Source organism: Bufo gargarizans, chromosome 3 (genome assembly GCF_014858855.1).
Source record: "Bufo gargarizans isolate SCDJY-AF-19 chromosome 3, ASM1485885v1, whole genome shotgun sequence".
Classification (NCBI taxonomy): domain Eukaryota; kingdom Metazoa; phylum Chordata; class Amphibia; order Anura; family Bufonidae; genus Bufo; species Bufo gargarizans.
Window position 1 is genome coordinate 433031622 of NC_058082.1, and position 20750 is coordinate 433052371.

General features: G+C 41.3%; 1 protein-coding gene across 5 annotated transcripts in view; it reads right to left on the reverse strand.

Moving 5' to 3' along the window:
• Positions 1-2969: 2969 nt before the first annotated feature.
• MAGI3 (membrane associated guanylate kinase, WW and PDZ domain containing 3) overlaps positions 2970-20750 on the reverse strand; it is a 309538-nt gene continuing 291757 nt past the window's right edge. Inside the window, exons 19-22 of one of the 5 annotated variants that reach the window (XM_044283487.1) lie at positions 17727-17870; positions 11287-11425; positions 7968-8058; positions 6965-7088 (exon numbers count right to left, since the gene is read on the reverse strand). In XM_044283487.1, coding sequence (XP_044139422.1) covers positions 8009-8058; positions 11287-11425; positions 17727-17870 — 333 coding nt within the window. In that variant the 3' untranslated portion in view covers positions 6965-7088; positions 7968-8008. Of the gene's footprint in view, positions 7089-7967; positions 8059-11286; positions 11426-17726; positions 17871-20750 lie in introns of all 5 variants that reach the window. The other 4 variants (XM_044283488.1, XM_044283484.1, XM_044283483.1 and 1 more) reach the window with 4 other exon arrangements.

The window sequence follows — 20750 nt, forward strand, 5'->3', positions numbered from 1 at the left end:
AACCTTCTAGCCATCCTATCCCCCAACACACTGTCCCTTCTCTATTGAGGTGCAGCCCATCCCTACGATAGATCCTATAGCAGACAGAGAAATTGTCCCAGTTCTCCAGGAACCCAAACCTCTCCTTCCTACATCAGTTCTTGAGCCACTTGTTAACCTCCCTAATCTCGCGCTGCCTTTCTTGTGTGGCTCGTGGTACAGGTAGTATTTCAGAAAACACTACCTTTGAGATCCTTGCCTTAAGCTTTTGACCTAAATCCCTAAAATAATTTTTAAGGACGTGCCACCTACCTCTAACTTTGTCATTGGTTCCGATATGGACTGCTGGATCTTCTCCAGCAATCTGTCAACCCGATCCGCGATGTGTCGAACTCGAGCGCCAGGTAGACAACACACTGTTCGATGATCTCGGTCTTTGTGACAAATCGACCTAACTGTACACCTAATAATTAAGTCTCCCACTACCAGCATCTGTCTGTCCTGCTCTTCTGGTCCTCTGCTTCCTGGAGCTGACATTCCCCCGACTAGCAGAGTAAGTGTCCGCCTGCAGCAGTGCTCTCCCTGAACTGACATCCCACTTATCTGCCAACCTTGCAAACTTGTTGGGGTGTGTCAAATCAGGGCTAGCCCCCCTGGCACTCTTCCCTCTACCCCGCTTTCTAACTGTTACCCAGCTAGCTACCTCACTTTCCTGAGCCTCCTCGCTACCACCCTCCCCCACATCTGCCCCATAGAGTGCTTGCTCAGTGAGCAGGAAACTCTTTTCCAAATTGTCAACGCTTCTCAGTGTTGAAACTCGCCCGGTTAGATACTCGATGTGCGATTCCAAATGGGCAATTTGCTCACATCTTGAACAAATATATGCACCCTGAAACGGCTGTTCCAGGACTGTATACAGTACATTAGACAAGACATGCACTGGACTGCGTTGCAATAATGGAACATGTGGATTAAGCAAGAAAAGAGAAAGAAAACTATACAGCGCAGTGATAAGAATGTAACTAACTGTAGGCCCCTCCTAAAGTCCCCGAATCTCAAGTCATGTAATCTAAAGTCACACACTTAATACAAACATATACTTGAACTCAAACACGCAAATTCTCACAAACTTGCATTGTTTGGCTGCTTGTATAAGTGCAGCTCTCAAACCAGTCTGCTTTTTTTCCCTCTAGAGTCAAAAGTATAACAGAAAGGCCTGATCAGATACATTGATTGTGGGGAATCAATGTCGTATGCATGGCCAACTTTAGAGACAGCACAACCAAGAATTTTCACCTCTGACATCATAGTAGGACTCTAACTTTTGCAATTCTTTCAATAGTTTGAAACATATGGTGTGATCAAGTAATGCCTATACCCATATGCCCCTCAAGCTCCCACCATGTTGAACTCCTAAAACAAAAAATACCCTATACCTACAGCCCCTACCATGTTCTAAGAAATCCTAGGGTCCCACAGAACCCTGAATAGGAAACACTGCTTCAGTCATAAGCTTTGTTGTACTTAGCTTCTTCCAGTATGTCTCAATGTATTCTGGCTGAGCTGCTTTAATGAAAAAAGACGAGTTACACAATTAATACGTTGCTGAATTCTGTATTATATTCTATTTATAATAAATAGAAAGACACAATGTGTGCTCAATTTAATCTTTAGTTAACCTGCTTAGGCTCATAATGACAAAAGACAAAGTAATTCAGTGTATTAATTTTAATGCAAAATAGTTCTTAATTCTGGAGGATGCTGAACACATACAATATAGAATGCATTATTGGAAAATAAAACAAAATTATACAGCAATTTTTTTATTTTACAGTGCAAGAACTGAAGGCCATTGACTGGATTGTTTTCATATATATATATATATATCTATATAAAAAATAATAACTGCTTTACAGGTCTATTCTATACTTTGGAAAGATAAATGTATATATATATTTATATATATATATTTATAGGTGCTGTACAGTATATAAACATTTACAAACAGTAAATCTTTTCTTGATTCCCTTAATATTTCAAGGCAACTTTACTTATATATTTGGAAATACCAGTTCCTTCGAGAAAGATTTACTTTTCGAAGAGTATCACAGTATGTTAAACAGGATAGAGCAAATCACAGTAATTAAACTGGATGCAGTAAATCTGGACGAACCCTTTAATTGACAAAGGAACCGATTTACCAATGAAAGGATTAATCACAGCAGAGCAACAATCACCAGAAATGAACAGAGGTATATCGCAGGATGTTAAAAGAAATCCATTCCAGAGCTTTATATCTTTAAGAAGCCTACAACAAAATGGAATCTTGTCAAGAAATTATATATAGCTTGGCATTAGGATATATGAGGTTATAACGCAACATCCTGATTGTATCTATAGGGGCTAAATGTATATTACTATATCAGGAGTTTTTAATTCAATAAAAAAAAGAAGACTTTATGGGTAAATTTCAAAGCTCCTGAAAATAGCCTTTTAGAGTTTCCATGCTCCAACACCAATCTTTTTGTCTTACATGGGTTGCCCAACTTTATGAAAATAAATCTTCAACAGTAAATATATATACATTCTCCATCCATGTTGAGTTGGTGGGCTCCTCCTGGTATGATGTGACATATATGTGCCTTAAGCCAATCAGATGTCTCCATTCTGCTGTGCTCCTCCTATGCTGTTTTACTCAAACTCTGAGGGAAAAGCTGAAGATCCACCTCCTCTCCTCATCCATTTACAGTTTTACTCTAGAAGGGGTTTTTAGTGACTGAGCAGAACTTGCAAGCAAAGAAAGGACAATTATAGGCTGCTGGAAGTTGAAGATGACACTATCTCCTAATAAGATATATTACATATTTTAATATGTTCATATCCTACTCATTCATAAAAAAAACTGTAGATACGCTATAATCATTGCATAATAATAAAATGGCAATTTTGTATATACTTTGTGTTACAATTAACCTTTTAGAAAATCTTTGCATGTATGTTCAGTGAACGTTTTCATGAACTCACTGAAAGCAAAAGTTGAAAAGCTGTCCTGATCTACGGTTTAGGGTCCAATCACACATTCGTGGTGTATTCCGGATCCGCAATACACTTGGCTGCCCCCCCCCCCATAGAACTGCCTATTCTTGTCCGCAATTCGGGGCCGCGCTCCAGAAATGCGGAAGCAGAGAGCACATAGTGTGCTCTCCGCATCTATTCCAGCCCCATAGAGAATGAAAGGGTCTGCACCCGTTCCCGATATTGCGGAACGGATGTGGACCCATTTGCAGGCGTGTGAATGGACCCTTATAAATGTAGAAATTAAGGTAAGACGAATAAGCCCCAAGTGAAGTATCCCAGTGAAGAAGTAGCAGCCTAGTGAAGGAAACAAATTTGTTCTGCTGCTTTTGCTTTACATTACAAATATATATTTTTAACAATGATACATTGTAACCAACACCAGTTTTTTTATGAGCAGAACTACTTAACAACAGGGTTTCAGCCTCTGAACAAAGCTTCCTTTCACTCACAGCACTCTTAAAAATGACCAAAAACCGTAACACAAATATATGATTAAGCTTAATTAGACATAAAGTAAGTATGTCTAATTCCCAAAGTACGGCCATTTAAGGCAAATGCATGAGTACATTGGAAAACAGTGGTGCTGCCCAAGACGAGCATTAATATCAGAAAAGAATAGGGCTGGCTTGCAATACCAAACACAACCCATGGAAAAGAATGGTGCTGTTGCTGGAAAAAAATTAAAATTTTTCTAAAAACACAAACTCTTTAAATCAAATGGACAATATAGGCAATGGTGTTTTTTCGTTTTCTTTTACAACCTACTTAGTGTCTGTCTGATACCTCTGACCTTGTAGGCAACATTCAACATTATACTGTACTCTACGGCTGGTCCACGCTAAAAGATACGCATACACAAAATATGCTGCACACTAAAGAATATAGGGGCACATAACATACCTCAGGTATACTCTTTGGGGCATGGCAACAGAGCTTGCCTGAGATCATGTGAGGGTACTTATGTCTTAGTATACTGCTGTGGCATACAAATGGCATTCTCAAAATATTCACCCTTTAGGAAAAGAAGTCAGGTGGCAAACACAACAGTGTGTGTGATTAGTGGTTGCACGGACAACAGTCACAGCATTTTAGTGGTCTTTCACCTGTGGAGCCTAAGCTGCAATGTAAAAATACAATGTATTTGCCTCATGTCCCTACAATATTTCAGTCCTCAGAAATTGCACCATGAAAGACATGTTCACTTCATCCCAATCACACTTTGCTTTCCATAGACTTAAAAAAAGCTTTTTTTTCCCCTCACCAATCATGATTAAGTTATACAAAATCATTATTTCGAAGGTCGATAAAAATACATGCTGCTCGGTTAACTCCATATATTATTTCTCTTCTGCCTTCTGTAAATCATGTACGTTATCATATAACTCCACTAGGCAGATGGGTGCAAAATTTACCTCTTCATCTGCCATACCTGCAGTAATACATTTTAAGCGCTTTTTAAAAAGTAGAAAACTAGTGGCAACAGACACCACACTTGATATTTTACATAAACTCGTTTCCATGTCTTCATGTCAGGTGTCTTCAAATGTGTGGAGCACAAAAAAGCAAACACCTCTGTAGATATCCAAGTTAACTACTGTAAATGTCATGCTAGCAACATGTTTTTTTCCTTTTTGTCCAGTACTAACCTGTATGCTGTTTTGTTACTGTCTGTAAACATGCAACATGCTAATCGGATAATTCAGCCAAGGCTTTTTGGCTTATGAAGGAAACGAGTTAAGCTTACACTTCACAAAGACATACAGTAAGAGGAGATAAACTGAGCAGTAGATATATTGGCACGAGTAGTGGAGTTATGGTCACATTGGCAAAGTTAAATAATTATTGTTCTACAACTGTACAACACTGTCCCCAACTTTCATTATAGCAGCACAAAGTACAAAAAGTCATCAAGACACCTTCATAGAGTTCTGTGGCTCTCAAGCTTGTGGAAGACCACTCATAGCAAAAAACAAAAACCTTCAAATACAGTTTCAGTTCTAAAATGTATTTGCTGCTCTTGATGGCAGCACATGGACTTGGCGTTTATATTTCCAAGGTGTTGGTATCTGTGGCTTTGTTTGTACTGGGCACTTTCCATGGTCCTGGAGCTATGTGCGTTTTTTTCCCTCCTGTCTTCGTAACACCTTCATCTTTGGTTTTCTCTGAAGTATCAACTGCAAGATTCTTTGTTTGAGGCTCATGAAGAGTAAATAGGTCTCCATATTGGTACTTCACTGTTTGTTTAGCAGTGAAACTAGAGTCTTGTATTTCTTTAACAGTCGAGGCACGTCCTTCATTTTTAGTATGTTCTAGGTCCTGTTTTTTTTCCTCAGACTTTGCAACATTTCTAGGAGATCTTCCCTCGTTATTTTTACTTTTGTGTTGTGGAGATTTTTTGTCAGTAACACCAAAACTTGACCTTTCCTCTAGTCTGGACTTTTCATGCCTATCATCTGCCTTTATGCTACTAATTAATTCATGGGTTTCTCTAATGAATTGTTCATCTTTTTTCTCATTTTTGGATTTCTCATGTTGCCTGGGTTTTTCCTCTCTGTCCACTCTCCTGTGCCCTTCCTCCCTGTCCTTTTTCTGATGCTTTTCCTCCCTGTTCACTGTCCGATGCCTCTCCTCCCTCCAATGCTTCTCCTCCCTGTCCTCTCTCTGATGCTTCTTCTCCCTATCCTCTCTCTGATGCTTCTTCTCCCTATCCTCTCTACGATGCTTCTCCTCCCTGTCCTCTCTACGATGCTTCTCCTCCCTGTCCTCTCTACGATGCTTCTCCTCCCTGTCCTCTCTACGATGCTTCTCCTCCCTGTCCTCTCTACGATGCTTCTCCTCCCTGTCCTCTCTACGATGCTTCTCCTCCCTGTCCTCTCTACGATGCTTCTCTTCCCTGTCCTCCCTCTGATGCTTCTCTTCCCTGTCCTCCCTCTGATGCTTCTCTTCCCTGTCCTCTCTCTGAAGCTTCTCCTCCCTATCTCCTTTTCGAGGCTTATCCTCTCTGTCCTCCCTCCGATGCTTCTCTTCCCTGTCCTCTCTCCGATACTTCTCCTCCCTGTCCTCTATTTGAAGCTTCTCCTCCCTATCCCCTTTTCGGGGCTTCTCCCTTTCCTCTTTTTGGGGCTTCTCCTCCCTGTCCTCTCTCCGATGCTTATCCTCCCTGTCATTGTTCATGTTTTTGTCAACCCTCCCTCTTTCATCTCTTTCTTGTTTTTCAACACCCTCTTTTCTAAGTTTCTCATCCTTTACATCTTTCCGTGATCTCCCAGGCCTTTCATGTATTTTTAATGGTTTTTCGCTGTCTTCTCTAATAGATGTTTTGTCTTTTTTATCTCTAAGCTGATCTATACTTTCAATGTTGGCATTATGTTTTGGAGACCTATTCTCTTGTTTTTGCAACTTCTCTGCTCTTCCAGTGCCACTCTTCTCTCCTTCCTCTTTTTTGTAAGCTTTTTTAGGACTGGCAGATCTTCCTCTTTGTCTTCTAGCATCTTTTGCGTGAGTGGAGTCAATATTGCCTTCTAGGTTTTTAGAATAGGATTTCCTGGGGCTCAATGATCGGTCTCTGGTTTCTTTTTGTGTTTTTTTAGAATCTGTCTGTTTAGACCCCTGAAGGCTATAAGGCTGTTCCTTAGATATTTTGCTATCAATCTTTTTAGGACTCACAGATCGTCCTCTCTTTGTGCTGAATTCTTTCTCAGAATCCAGCAGTTTCTTTCTATTAGGATTTTTAGGACTCAAAGACCTCTCTCTATGCTGATCTTTGCCTTGGACAGGAGACGACTGCTTTTCCTGCGTTAATGCCTTATCTTCTTGAATTACGCCACTAGGCAACGCAGAGGTGTCCTTTGGTTGCTGTATATCACTTGGCTCAACCATTTTCTCAGTTTTCTGAACTTCAAAAGAATCCTCATCAGGTGCTGGTAAAGGAAAAACTTCAGGAGTGCAATCCACATATGAAGCTGATGAAAATGCAGAGATGTCATCATATGTTACATTTATAGATGGAGGATGAATGTCTTCCAAATCTTCTAAAGCAAAAAACAAGATGACAATAAGATATTATGAAAGAAGCGGTTCCACAGGCATTTTATCCAACAAAATGATGAAACCTTAGTGACATGAAATGGAATATATATTGTGCAAGGTAATTATTCATGAACAATCTTGTAGCAAAACAAAAACATGCATTTATGAGAACCCCATATACGATAGCGACTCAAAATCAAATGAAGTGCTCTCTATTACACAACACTACTATCTACTACTGCACAACAAATACCAATGCCACACACAGCCATATATGTGTGATGCTTGAATACAGTAACCAATGTGGATGTTATTAAGCGGATATTATGTTAGGCTCTATTTCATGCAGTGTAAAGTCTGGTGTGCCTGGTTCGCTAATATTTCCTACTGAACCACAGTGCATACCAACTCATACAGACTTTTGTATACTTTGAGGCATGCATGTAATATTATTAAGTAAGTACCGGAAAAGGTAAAACTACAGTAGATCATTGATATTTATTTCTGAGCATATACCTTAAATGTGCTCAAATGTATTTAGTAGATATGGTTGTGTATTTAGATATTGTATGCTTACATGTTAATAAAAATCTGAAGTGGTTTCTAAAACTAATAAAATCCACTATACGCTGTAATCTTGAACAGCCATTTCTTATTGACACATGAGAAACAACATGATCTGTGATGCCTACTACAAGCAATTTGTAAACTATTATTGCTTTCAAAGCCATCAACCTGTACACCCCTGGGGAGGCCACTAAATGCAGTTGGTTAATCAGTGCGTGCACATGCATTTCAATAAGTTGCAGTTACCGCAGACAATAGATGCTGGGAAGACAGTGAAAGATGTAAAAGCCGAATCACAAGACATGCACATTTACCAAGTCTTTAAGGGAAAGACCAAGAAAAGCACGAGAAAGCCTTATTGCTGATCAGGTTTCACGTAGGAGCAGAGGCTGGAAGGAGCCAAACCTGAGGAGAAGGAAAACAAGCCTGGAACACAATACCAACATCACCAAAGCATAGCTGCCAAAGTGTAGACCAGACAATCATTAGTAACGTGTGATACAGATGTGTCCACCCTTACTTTAGCTCAAAATTGAATTAAAGTGTACCTAAACTTTAAAAATAAATGTATTAAAACCTATTCTAAATATGCTAAAATGAAATTTAGTAATATACTTTCTTTTTTTTTTCTCCTTGCAAAATAGGCACATGAAGTTCAGGTGCCTATTGCGCTTTGCAATCCATACACTCATACACCACTGACATGTCAGCGGTGTATGGATTCCACTGGGGCTGCACTAAGCGCTGTAGAGGGTAGAACACACATAGCTGCTCCTGTCTGCACCAAAGCTGCTCTGCTAAAGCATGGCACAGATGTGCTATGCCAGGCTTTAATGGAGCAGGCACAGGTAGGAGCAGTGATGGGCTAGGGAAAGCTCTTGCCTGTGTCGACTTTTTTGATCTGCTCTGCTAAAAGTCTGTACCATCTTTTAGCAGAGCGGAGCGAAAGGATGTAGGCAAGCAGCTGTGGTGGTTATTTGTCAAGGGGAAAAAAAAAAATTAAAGGGGTTGTCCGGGTTCAGAGCTGAACCCGGACATATACCCATCTTCAACCCTCCTGCCCCTCTAACATGAGCATCGGAGAATGAAATGTATTGCGCAGGGCAAGGGCTTTTTTGTTTACTTTGGTACACTGCTAGGCAGAGGCTTCCGCCCAGCAGTTTTCCCGGTGACGTCTTCGGATCTGATGGGCGGGCTTTAGCGATGCCCTAGCCGTTTTACAGGCTATAGGGCAGTGCTAAAGCCCGCCCATTAGTGCCGTTGACGTCACTGGGCTCACTGCTAGGCGGAAGTCTCCAACCAGGAGTCCCTATGAAGAGCCCAATATGTCACCGGATCTCCTAAAAACGCCTTTGCCCAGCGCAATTCAGCACACGGCAAAGGAGAGCATCGGAGCATGAGATGTTCATATCAGGGGGGCTGCCTGGGTGAAAATACGGGATAAGTCCAGGTTCAGAGCTGAACCCCTTTAAAGCATATTACAAAATTTTATCACATGTATAATGTGTTTTAATATGGTGGATTTGAAGGTTTACCTATACTTTAAGGACCCCAATTTCTCATGAAACAAATCCAACATATCACATACTTATTAAAAAAAACTTGACAGACTGCAACGCACAACACAACCACTGGGTGGCCACACACAGACACACATAGCATGGACATCTTGTGACACAATATGTTGAAATCGTGTTTTTTTTTTTTTTGTCTCAGTATGTATTAGGCCAAGAGGAAAGGCAAGGAAGGGCAAATCTGTAGACACACATTGCTTGTACTGAGGTTAGATCATGATCTATGGTAAGGCCCACCAACATATTAAGAGAATCATCCTTGCTGCTAATTTGGTATTTAGAAGCTGCTATAAACAGCCAAACAAGTAAAAAGGAAAAGAAATAGGATTTATAGAATGTTAGCATAATAACCATCGTCATATAAAAGTCTCATCTCATTCATAAAATACTTCAAGAAATAAAAGCTAACAAAAATAGCAAAAGAAGAAAAGAAGACAAGTAATCACTGACAATGGGCTTTTTTAATGGCCTTCTTAAGAGCAAGCGCCATAAGGCATACAGGACCTGTAGTGAAGCAAAAACAGCTGTTGGCCAGTAAATCTTTTTCTTCTTTTCTTGTTTTGTGTCACTTGTATCACTCTTAAATATAGAGCATGAGCTAAACCTTGAAGAACAGCAATGAAGCATTATACAACCTGAGTGTGTATTGCATGCTCGTTTTAAGTGTCTAAGCCTTAAAGGGGTTTTGCCATCTCAGACAATGGGGCATACCGCTAGGATATGTCTACATTGTCTGATAGGTGTGGGTCCCACCTCTGGGACCCGTACCTACAACGAGAATGGATCAGGGAAATGAACGGAGGGCGCACTGCGCATGCACAGCTGCCCTCCACTCATTTTTATGGGGCCGCCGAAAATAGCCGAGCGCCGACTCGGCTATTTCCGTCTGCCCCATAGAAATGAATGTGAGCAGGGGGCGCACGTGCGCGGTGTGCTCCCATTCACTTGTATAGGAGCATCACTTGGTGGTGGACGGACCCCGGGAAACCTGGGGTCCTCCAGCCACAGCTCTTGCCGCTCCGTTCACTTTGTAGGTGCAGGTCCCAGAGTTGGGACCTGCACCAATCAGACAATGGGAGCATATCCTAGCGATATGCCCCCATTATATGTGATGGGAATACCCCTGTAAGTATAACTGCAACAGCTATCACTAAAGGCCTTAACTGCAACAGTTATCACTAATGGGTTGTTCTAGCTAAGCAAAAATAAATTGCATCATTGCCAAAGGGGCTTAAGAACATAAAATGATTGATACTCATCTCCATCAGTCCCCCACTTCTGCGAGGGTCCTCGAGGCTCTCTACACACACAGAAATGCATTGAAATGTCCTCTCAGCCAAACCCTAGCTGAGGCAGGTCACCACCACAAGTAGAGAACAGCAGAGGCCTGGACAGCGCCAGAACAGCAGTAGCAAGGGATTGATGGTGTTAACTCTTCTTTTATGTGCTTCAGCCCACTAATTTTGGTTAGCGATAAAACCAGTTTAAACTCCCTTACTTGCCAAAGGAAGCCATGATGAGCAACTGGTGACAGCAGCAGTTTCAATGTGAGAGAGGCAGTCATCTGCATGTAATTTTAGGGTGGCTAATAACAATCTTTAAATATATGTAACTAGAAAAAATGGTTCAAAAAGGTTCTCTGTCAGTAACGGTGTATGCATAATGTCCAACTAAGCTATCAATTTTCCATGGGGGAAGCAGAGGAAATATCTTAATCAGTGGAAAAATGAATGATTGTTGAATCTGTATATCTATGACCAGATTTAGGATCTCTACTATGGCATGGCACTAAAGCCTGTATTACACAGGCCGACTGAGCAAGGAATTAGGATGAAAATCAGAATTGCCCGGTGAAAGAGCAATCGGCGGCAAGATGATCGCCAAACGAGCGTTTAGCCAGTGTAACAGAGCCTTATGAGTAAGAACGAATCTTAAAGCGGTATTCCCATGAGGACATTTATGGCCTATCGATAGGATATGCCATAAATGTTAAATAGTGCAAGTGCCACCTCTGAGACAACTCTGCTGATATTATAAAATAAAAATAGCGGATGCTCACCGTGATCTGGAATAAGTCCTGTTCCAGGTCTTAATAGGAGAAGAACTTTGGTCCCACCAGCTTGGATCAGCTCAATAGCTCGTGTGTGAGTGATGCCTTGGGTTGGTTCTCCATTAATTTCTACTATTTGATCCCCGACCTGATGAAGATGAACAGTAATTATATTAGAAGGCTCATGATATAATAAATACATTTAACTTTGAGTAAAATAAAGAAGATTTTAACCAACGGAAAGGACTTACAAATTGTACATTTCAAATTAAAAAAAATCTTACTAACCCTCATACTGGTGTAAAATTGAGAGATTAGCCAACCTATACTAATTGGAGGATATGCCTATCCACGCCAATCTGTAGTTTGTATATTAAATTTTTTGGAGGTGTAGAAACTCCTAGTCTGACAGTGCCTTTATTTCCATCCTTAGGCAGCATTCTGGTGCACATGTGAGGCCTGGGCTATATCAGCCAGTCTTGGGTGGGGCTCAGAGCTCTCTCCCTCCTCCGATTGTATGCATGGTCACATGCTGGAGGTTACTGGGAGATTGCTGTGAGTTGGACCTTGCGCTCCTGTAATTCGCAAACTGGCTCCTGGTATTGCCCATACGGCACAGGTAGGTTTAGCGTTAGGTCTCAAGCTACTTGAGAAACCTTGGCAGGATGCTCGGGCTCAGACATGTCCTCCAAGTAGGATATGTTGGCTAATCTCTCAATTTTACACCAGTATGAGGGTTAGTAAGACCGCAGAGTGCACCTGTCTTTGTTATGGTTATATTATTTTTATTGTTTAGCACATCCACACACCTGCTATCCTGTGTAGGATGTCCATTGTGGAACTTGTGGTCCGCTGCAGGCATCCTCCATTGTATGCATTTTTGCTGGGGATTACCATTAGCAGCGGACCACAAGTGCAGGATCTGCCCCCCCCTGTACAGATGCACCACTGCATATGGGGTTGAGCACTTCTTGCTTTTTAATACCACGCCAATCTGTAGTTTGAAGTGAGGGAAAGCAGCTTTGGCCTCAGAGAACTGGCAGAGGAGCCATCTTAAGAAGGTCCTCATATTGTAAATGTTTAAACAGCCGTAACCAAGGTAAAAACTCAAAGAAAACAGTGGTATGGGAAGAGACTAAAGATTGCTTTATGCATAATGCTGCTGCAGCAGTAACATATGCTAAAATAGATTTTTTGATGAAAACATGACGGTTACTCTTTAAAGGGAATGTGTCATCAATGTTGAACACATTAAAAAAAAAAAAAAAAAAAAAATGATGTTATTTTTAATTTTCAAATATATAGATTTACACAAAAAAACATAAAATCCTGCAGGTTTCGCACTGGCCACTAAGCCTAGTAATTCATTTCTGGATCTGTACAGATGACTTTACTTGAGTTATCTGCTTATTATTACAGGCAGGAATGCCAGAACGAATCTCTGTGTATAGATGACACAGATTCCACCATTCACAGTAGGTGATTGTCAAAGCTCATCTCCTCCCTTCTGACCTCCACACAGGGCACAGAGCATGCCTAGAAAACTCTCCCATAGAAGTCAGTGAGGCTGACCTTTGTGTCTATGGACCATGGGGCTGCCGAAAAAGCAATTGTCTTCCGCAATTGTCTTAATGCTTTTTAAATGCAGATAATAACAGCTCAGGCAAGATGGACACCCCCATAATCATTTTCAGAATTAAAAAAAATGTATGTGTTGCCATCAGGTCTTAACTGGCAGAAAACTATTTTGGTGACAAATTCCATCTAATTGTAATAGGCACAGCCTATGCATGGATAAATGTTGACGGGGCTGTGCTGCTTACTGGAGAGCTGGAAACTGTTTGCTCTAACAATCTTCAAAAGAACTCAGCATCAGACCCCCAAAGGTCAAACATCGTGGCTTATATTATGGACAGGCTATTACTATTTATAAGGCTTACAAGATTATGGGCGCTAAAACTTAAAACAAAAAAGCTTTATTAAAGTCATATTTGTTAAAAGTGGGAGGAGGAATTGTGTAACGCCATGTCTAAATATCATGTGTATACACCTTCCCCAAACAAACAGACCCCCCAAGAGGCTTGAGGCTGACACTGGGTGTCCCTGTATTGTAGGGAATGATGTAGGGCAGTCCAGATGCACATTCAGCAAGAACGAGGACTTGCGCCACTTTTATATGGCTTTATTGTATTTATTCTAGTCCTTGATATGTGCTGATCGTAATTATGGGAACCAATTCTATCACATTAGGCTCCCTGCTCTATTCTTCAGTGCTCTCCACCCTTGCTGTATAGGTAACTGCTGGAGCAGCACTCCCTCTGAATGGCTCCCTTAGACAATACAATGTAACAAGTGCCCTGAACTAATTACTCATCCTACATCAGGCTATATCGCGGCTCAACGTGTTTCTGGATCACTAGACCCTTGACCAGAGGCCTTTACACCCTTTTCTAGCCGATGAGAGTCTCTAATAACATACAAACAAATATACAGAGTGGGCAGTCGCCACCTCTTCACGTGGCAGCGACTCCGGTACCAGTGTGGCAATAAGGCCGCCGAATCGCTCTTTAAGCAAGTAATTCCACCCGTAGTACGACCCATGGTCATGCAGCCACGACCACACAGAGGAAGGGAGTGCTGATTCAGTAGCCACTCCCCGGGTGGAACAAATAGCGGTGATCACTGTTGCCAGGCCGTACGTTAGATAATAATCTCCATAATAATCAGGGACCTTTTGGCGGATCGTGAATACAGGTAGCCAAAGCCAAACCAATAAGTCTTATTAAGGTGAACAAGTCCCCATCTGTAACACCATTACAGGGGTTTTGATGACTATAGCCCCCCCTCTCTGACTCCATTTAAGGATATCACTATATTTTTTCCTATTTTCATCCCGCTCCCACCCATAATAATGTGACCTGTACACATTCACTGAGGCCCTATAGCCCCAAGTGGCGGTAATTTGTTCCTTTGCCATAGTGGGGTATGAATGCCTTGCTATTCTTATCTATGCATCCCAAAGGGAGTGATCCGATCCACTCATCAGAACTCCAGGTAATTTACAGTAAATTCCAAATGCTCACCCACCGGTCCATAGATATGTGCCAAAGATCTGTCCACAACAGAAATTTGTTCACATGTACCAAAAGTAAAAAAATTGTGGATTTCAGCTTCAGAAATGTATTTAAGGCCTCATTCATACAACCGTATTTTTGCTCTGCATCTGATCTGCATTTTTCGCAGATTGAAATGCGGTCCCATTCATTTCAAGATGGCTGCAAAAAATGTGGACGGCACAGCGCGTGCGGTCTGCCTCTTGTATGTCTGTTCCACAAACCTGCAAAAAAGATAGAACATGTCCTATTCTTATCCGTTTTGCAGACAACAGGCATTGCTGTTTTGTGGACTGCACTTTACACACGGTCGTGTGAATGAGCCCTAAAAGACAGCAAAAAGCTGGGCATGTCCACATTCTCGTTTAGAAGCACAAAATGTTGAGGATGTTGTTAAAAAAATTATAATTTTCTTTGCTATGTCTGAATAACAAGTGTCTAAAGCTACTTTCACACTAGCGGCAGGACGGATCCATCCTGCCGCTATTTCGCCGCTCCGTCCCCATTGACTATAATGGGGACGGTGGCGGAGCTCCGGCGCAACACGGCAGTGCGCGGTGAGAGGCCGCCAGACTAAAAAGTCGGGCATACAGTACTTTTAGTCCAGCGGCCTCTCGCCGCGTACTGCCTTGCTGCGCCAGAGCTCCGCCCCGTCCCCTATATAGTCAATGGGGACGGAGCGGCGGTCCGGCAGCATGGCGAAATAGCGGCAGGATGGATCCGACAGGGTGAACAGCCTGTCGGATCAGTCCTGCCGCTAGTGTGAAAGTAGCCTAAAACAATATGCACCCAAATTTTTGCGAAAACAATGCAAGTAAAGTCATGTACTCGGCATAATAAATGTGGGCCATTTTTTTAATTTATTTTTTTACAATTAGTAAGTCAGAATAGTCAAATAGTCAGAACCGTTAGTGTTCAAAGATCCATGTACGGTCAAGTGTGATCTAACTACAGCAGATCCTATGATGGGTATAAACAACCAATATGGCCATCACTTGTATGGGCAAACGGGATGACCATGAGTTGCCAGCTTTACTACTTGAATCAATAGCTGGTACCACAGAGGGTGCATGCTGTCCATCAATAGTCTCCTCTGTGGTTTGCTTTAGTAAATGTGGTGTGAATAATAACACCACTGATACTAACAATCCGTAAAGATGAAGACACATTGCTTGAGAATATATTTGTTTCCAAACTGCAACTTTCTCACCGTTCCTTTGTATGAAGTGCTACAGGGCGAGAATAGCAGTAATAATTTGAGTAATATACTATTTATGGAAAACCCATAAACCCTGCCTGTAAATTAGAGGCTGTACTTTGCAGACAGTGCACATCTGTTAGCACAGATTCGTGCCTGGAGATTGCTGACCTCTGTGATTCCTCACTGGCCATTCCCGTCGCTTTTCTTTCACTTCTCTTACTGACAGTAAGGGCCAACGGCTTTAATAAAAATAATAAAAAAGCACTGATTAAACTGGTGTTTGCTGAACTGTCAACTAAAAGCCGGGGACTCGGCCCAACAGTACAAGCAATATCCTCTGTGTGCTGAATAAATCTACGCAAATCCTCTATATAGTATAAACAAAAGGACTTCTAGAAACATCCCTGTAATTCCCCCTGTATCATCAGATTTCAATATACCATGAGTACACCATAATCTGATAAAGACTTGTTTTCCCCCTACACAGCAGTACCTGTAAACAAATCTATATTAGCCAGTCTGTTCCACCGCCATGGCCCATGGGCTGTGTGTACCGAGCTCAAAGCTCATATCTGTCAACTATATGCATTCACAGGGTCACGTGCGCTGCTGCAGCCAGTGACTGGCCTCAGCAGTGACTTGCCCCCAAGCGGCTCATGACCCAGCATTGACATCCTGCCTGTGGACACGTCACCACTAGTGTTGCTCACGAATATTAGAATATCACATTTTTATCGCGAATATAGGTAATTTGAAAATTCGTGAATATTTAGAATATAGTGATAAATATTCGTAATTTCGACTATTCGAGATTTTTTTATCGCAAATTTTCGGAATGCTAATTTTTAGCGCAAATTTTTCAATTGCTGAGTAAAAACATGATTCCTCCCTGCTTCTTGCTTGTGGGCCAATGACTCATTGGCCCACAAGCAAGAAGCAGGGAGGAATCATGACTTTAAATGGGAAAAATTATGAATATTCTAAAAAACTAATATATAGCACTATATCGAATATATTTGTTTTTTTCGAATATTCGTAATATTCTAAAACAAGAATATATAGCAATATAGCGAATATTCGAAAAAAAAAAAACGAATGTAGAGCAATTTAGCTAATATAGTGCTATAATCTTCTTTGTCTAATAGTTGTAATTTTTTTCTCATCTGAAGTTCAACTATTGAAAAAAAGATTATAGCACTATATTAGCTAAATTGCTCTATATTCGTTTTTTTGTAATATTCGCTATATTGCTATATATTCTTGTTTTAGAATATTAAGAATATTCGAAAAAACAAATATATTTGTTTTTTCGAATATTCGTAATATTCTAAAACAAGAATATATAGCTATATAGCGTATATTCGAAAAAACAAATAAAGAGCAATTTAGCTAATAGCTAATATAGTGCTATAATCTTTGTCTAATAGTTGTAATTTTTTTCTCATCTGGAGCTCAGATTGGAAAAAAATTATAACTATTTAAAAAAAAAAAAATTATAGCACTATATTAGCTAAATTGCTCTACATTAGTTTTTTTCAAATATTGTCTGTATTGCTATATATTCTTGTTTTAGAATATTACGAATATTCAAAAAAACTTATATATTGGATATAGTGCTATGACTCATTGGCCCACAAGCAGAAGCAGGGAGGAATCATGTTTTTGCTCGGCAATTAAAAATTCACGATAAAAATTCGCATTACGAAAATTCGCATATTACGCGATCATTGTCATTTCGATTTTTCAAGTAAAAAAACCCTTGAATAAAACGAATATTCAAATTTGTGAATATTCTACAAAATATTAGTGAAATATCACGAATTCGAATATGACTACTGTCGCTCATCACTAGTGACCACTGAGGCCAGTCATTGGCTGCATCGGTGAAGTGACCCTGCCAGCGCAGAAGTTGACAGCCAGGGATCGCACATCTGGTGAAGACAGCTCAGGAGCAACAGAGCCAGAACAGAGCAGCGGGAGCAGACAAGTATAGATTTCTTCATATGTACTGCTGGGTGGGGGACAAATCATGGACAATGCCTTTAAGACACACTTGTAAGGTATCCTCCAAGCAACAACTCTGTGGGAAAGCAAACACAAGTGGGTGACAAGCACACGTTTACACCGTTACATACATGAATGCGGCCGTCTTTGATCGCAGGCCCATCTTCTGCAAGGCGGAGAATGAAAAGTCCCATGTTGTATTCTTTACCACCACGTAGGCTAAAACCAAAGCCTCTGGATCCTCTCTCCAACTCCACGGGGTAGCAACCAGCACTCTGCACATCAATACAGACATTCAGAACAAGTAATAATCTATCCACATACAAAGATGAGGAAGTGTGAGAAAATTACACACTGCCTCAGGACAAAAACATGCTAAAATAAAATTATATTCATTATATATTACCATGAATCAATGCCTTATGTCCGGGTGTCCATGTTGAGCGGCAATTTGGTAATATACATTGACATGCAGAAGTCAAGGTAATAAGGCATAAGTCCAAGTCTGGCAGAACTGATTTATAGGCTGAGCAGGCTAAATATACAGGTCCTTCTCAAAAAATTAGCATATTGTGATAAAGTTCATTATTTTCTGTAATGTACTGATAAACATTAGACTTTCATATATTTTAGATTCATTACACACCAACTGAAGTAGTTCAAGCCTTTTATTGTTTTAATATTGATGATTTTGGCATACAGCTCATGAAAACCCAAAATTCCTATCTAAAAAAATTAGCATATCATGAAAAGGTTCTCTAAACGAGCTATTAACCTAATCATCTGAATCAACTAATTAACTCTAAACACCTGCGAAAGATTCCTGAGGATTTTAAAAACTCCCAGCCTGGTTCATTACTCAAAACCGCAATCATGGGTAAGACTGCCGACCTGACTGCTGTCCAGAAGGCCATCATTGACAGCCTCAAGCAAGAGGGTAAGACACAGAAAGAAATTTCTGAACGAATAGGCTGTTCCCAGAGTGCTGTATCAAGGCACCTCAGTGGGAAGGAAAAAGTGTGGCAGAAAACGCTGCACAACGAGAAGAGGTGACCGGACCCTGAGGAAGATTGTGGAGAAGGACCGATTCCAGACCTTGGGGGACCTGCGGAAGCAGTGGACTGAGTCTGGAGTAGAGACATCCAGAGCCACCGTGTACAGGCGTGTGCAGGAAATGGGCTACAGGTGCCGCATTCCCCAGGTCAAGCCACTTTTGAACCAGAAACAGCAGCAGAAGCGCCTGACCTGGGCTACAGAGAAGCAGCACTGGACTGTTGCTCAGTGGTCCAAAGTACTTTTTTTGGATGAAAGCAAATTTTGCATGTCATTCGGAAATCAAGGTGCCAGAGTCTGGAGGAAGACTGGGGAGAGGGAAATGCCAAAATGCCTGAAGTCCAGTGTCAAGTACCCACAGTCAGTGATGGTCTGGGGTGCCATGTCAGCTGCTGGTGTTGGTCCACTGTGTTTTATCAAGGGCAGGGTCAATGCAGCTAGCTATCAGGAGATTTTGGAGCACTTCATGCTTCCATCTGCTGAAAAGCTTTATGGAGATAAAGATTTCATTTTTCAGCACGACCTGGCACCTGCTCACAGTGCCAGAACCACTGGTAAATGGTTTACTGACCATGGTATTACTGTGCTCAATTGGCCTGCCAACTCTCCTGACCTGAACCCCATAGAGAATCTGTGGGATATTGGGAAGAGAAAGTTGAGAGACGCAAGACCCAACACTCTGGATGAGCTTAAGGCCGCTATCGAAGCATCCTGGGCCTCCATAACACCTCAGCAGTGCCACAGGCTGATTGCCTCCATGCCACGCCGCATTGAAGCAGTCATTTCTGCAAAAGGATTCCCGACCAAGTATTGAGTGCATAACTGAACATAATTATTTGAAGGTTTACTTTTTTTGTATTAAAAACACTTTTCTTTTATTGGTCGGATGAAATATGCAAATTTTTTTAGATAGGAAATTTGGTTTTTCATGAGCTGTATGCCAAAATCATCAATATTAAAACAATAAAAGGCTTGAACTACTTCAGTTCGTGTGTAATGAATCTAAAATATATGAAAGTCTAATGTTTATCAGTACATTACAGAAAATAATGAACTTTATCACAATATGCAAATTTTTTTTGAAGGACCTGTATGTTAGGCTTGAGATTTCTCTGTAAAATTAGTCACACCATTTATAGACTGGTAGGGAAATACCCTCAGGGCCACTATTCCTTGTACAAATTAGTTCTGTCAGATGGTTTTTTAGTGCTGGAACTTCATGCTACATTGTTTGTTCAATGGTGGTCCTGCTGGAAGATGTAAGCCCTAATTTAAGAGAACTAGTATAAAAAGCACAGCTGGCCACTGTCGCAGTCTCGTAACCTTAAAGGGGCTTTATGGTTTTTAATAGATATGCTTACCTCATGTACATCTTCCCCATGAATTTTCTTTTTCAATTTGGACTCTACTTAAAGGGGTTCTGCACTTTGTTTAAACTGATAATCTATTCTCTGGATAGATCATCAGCTTCTGATCGGCAGCGGTCCGACACTCGGGACCAACGACGATCAGCTGTTTGAGACAACAGCGCCGCAGCCTTCTCACTGTTTACCGATGGCCGAGTGACGTCACGACTTGTATCAACTGGCCTGGGCGGGGCTAAGCTCCATTCAAGTGAACGGAGCTTAGCCGCTCCCAGGCCAGTTGATACTAGTCGTGATGTCACTGGGCCTGCGGTAAACAGGGAGAAGGCCGCGGTGCTGCTGGAGCGCTGCTGCCTTCTCAAACAGCTGATCGGCGAGGGTCCCGGGTGTCGGACCCCCGCCGATCAGATGCTGATGATCTATCCAAAGAATAGATTATCAGTTTAAACAAAGTGCAAAACCCCTTTGATCATTTTCACTATGTAATCTGATCACTCTAGTTTCTTTACATCCTGTATGTAGCACTTCCTGTTGCTGTATCCAACCAAACCCACGATGCACTTCTTTCTCTGCCACAGCTCCAGCGCTACCCCTAACAACGTCCCGCTAGTTTATAGCTCCTCCCACCCAGCTATTCACATAGACACTCCCCTATCACTAACCCTAACAATACCCAGCTAGTTTATAGCTCCTCCCACCCAGTTATTTACATAGACACTCCCCTATCACTGCCTCTAA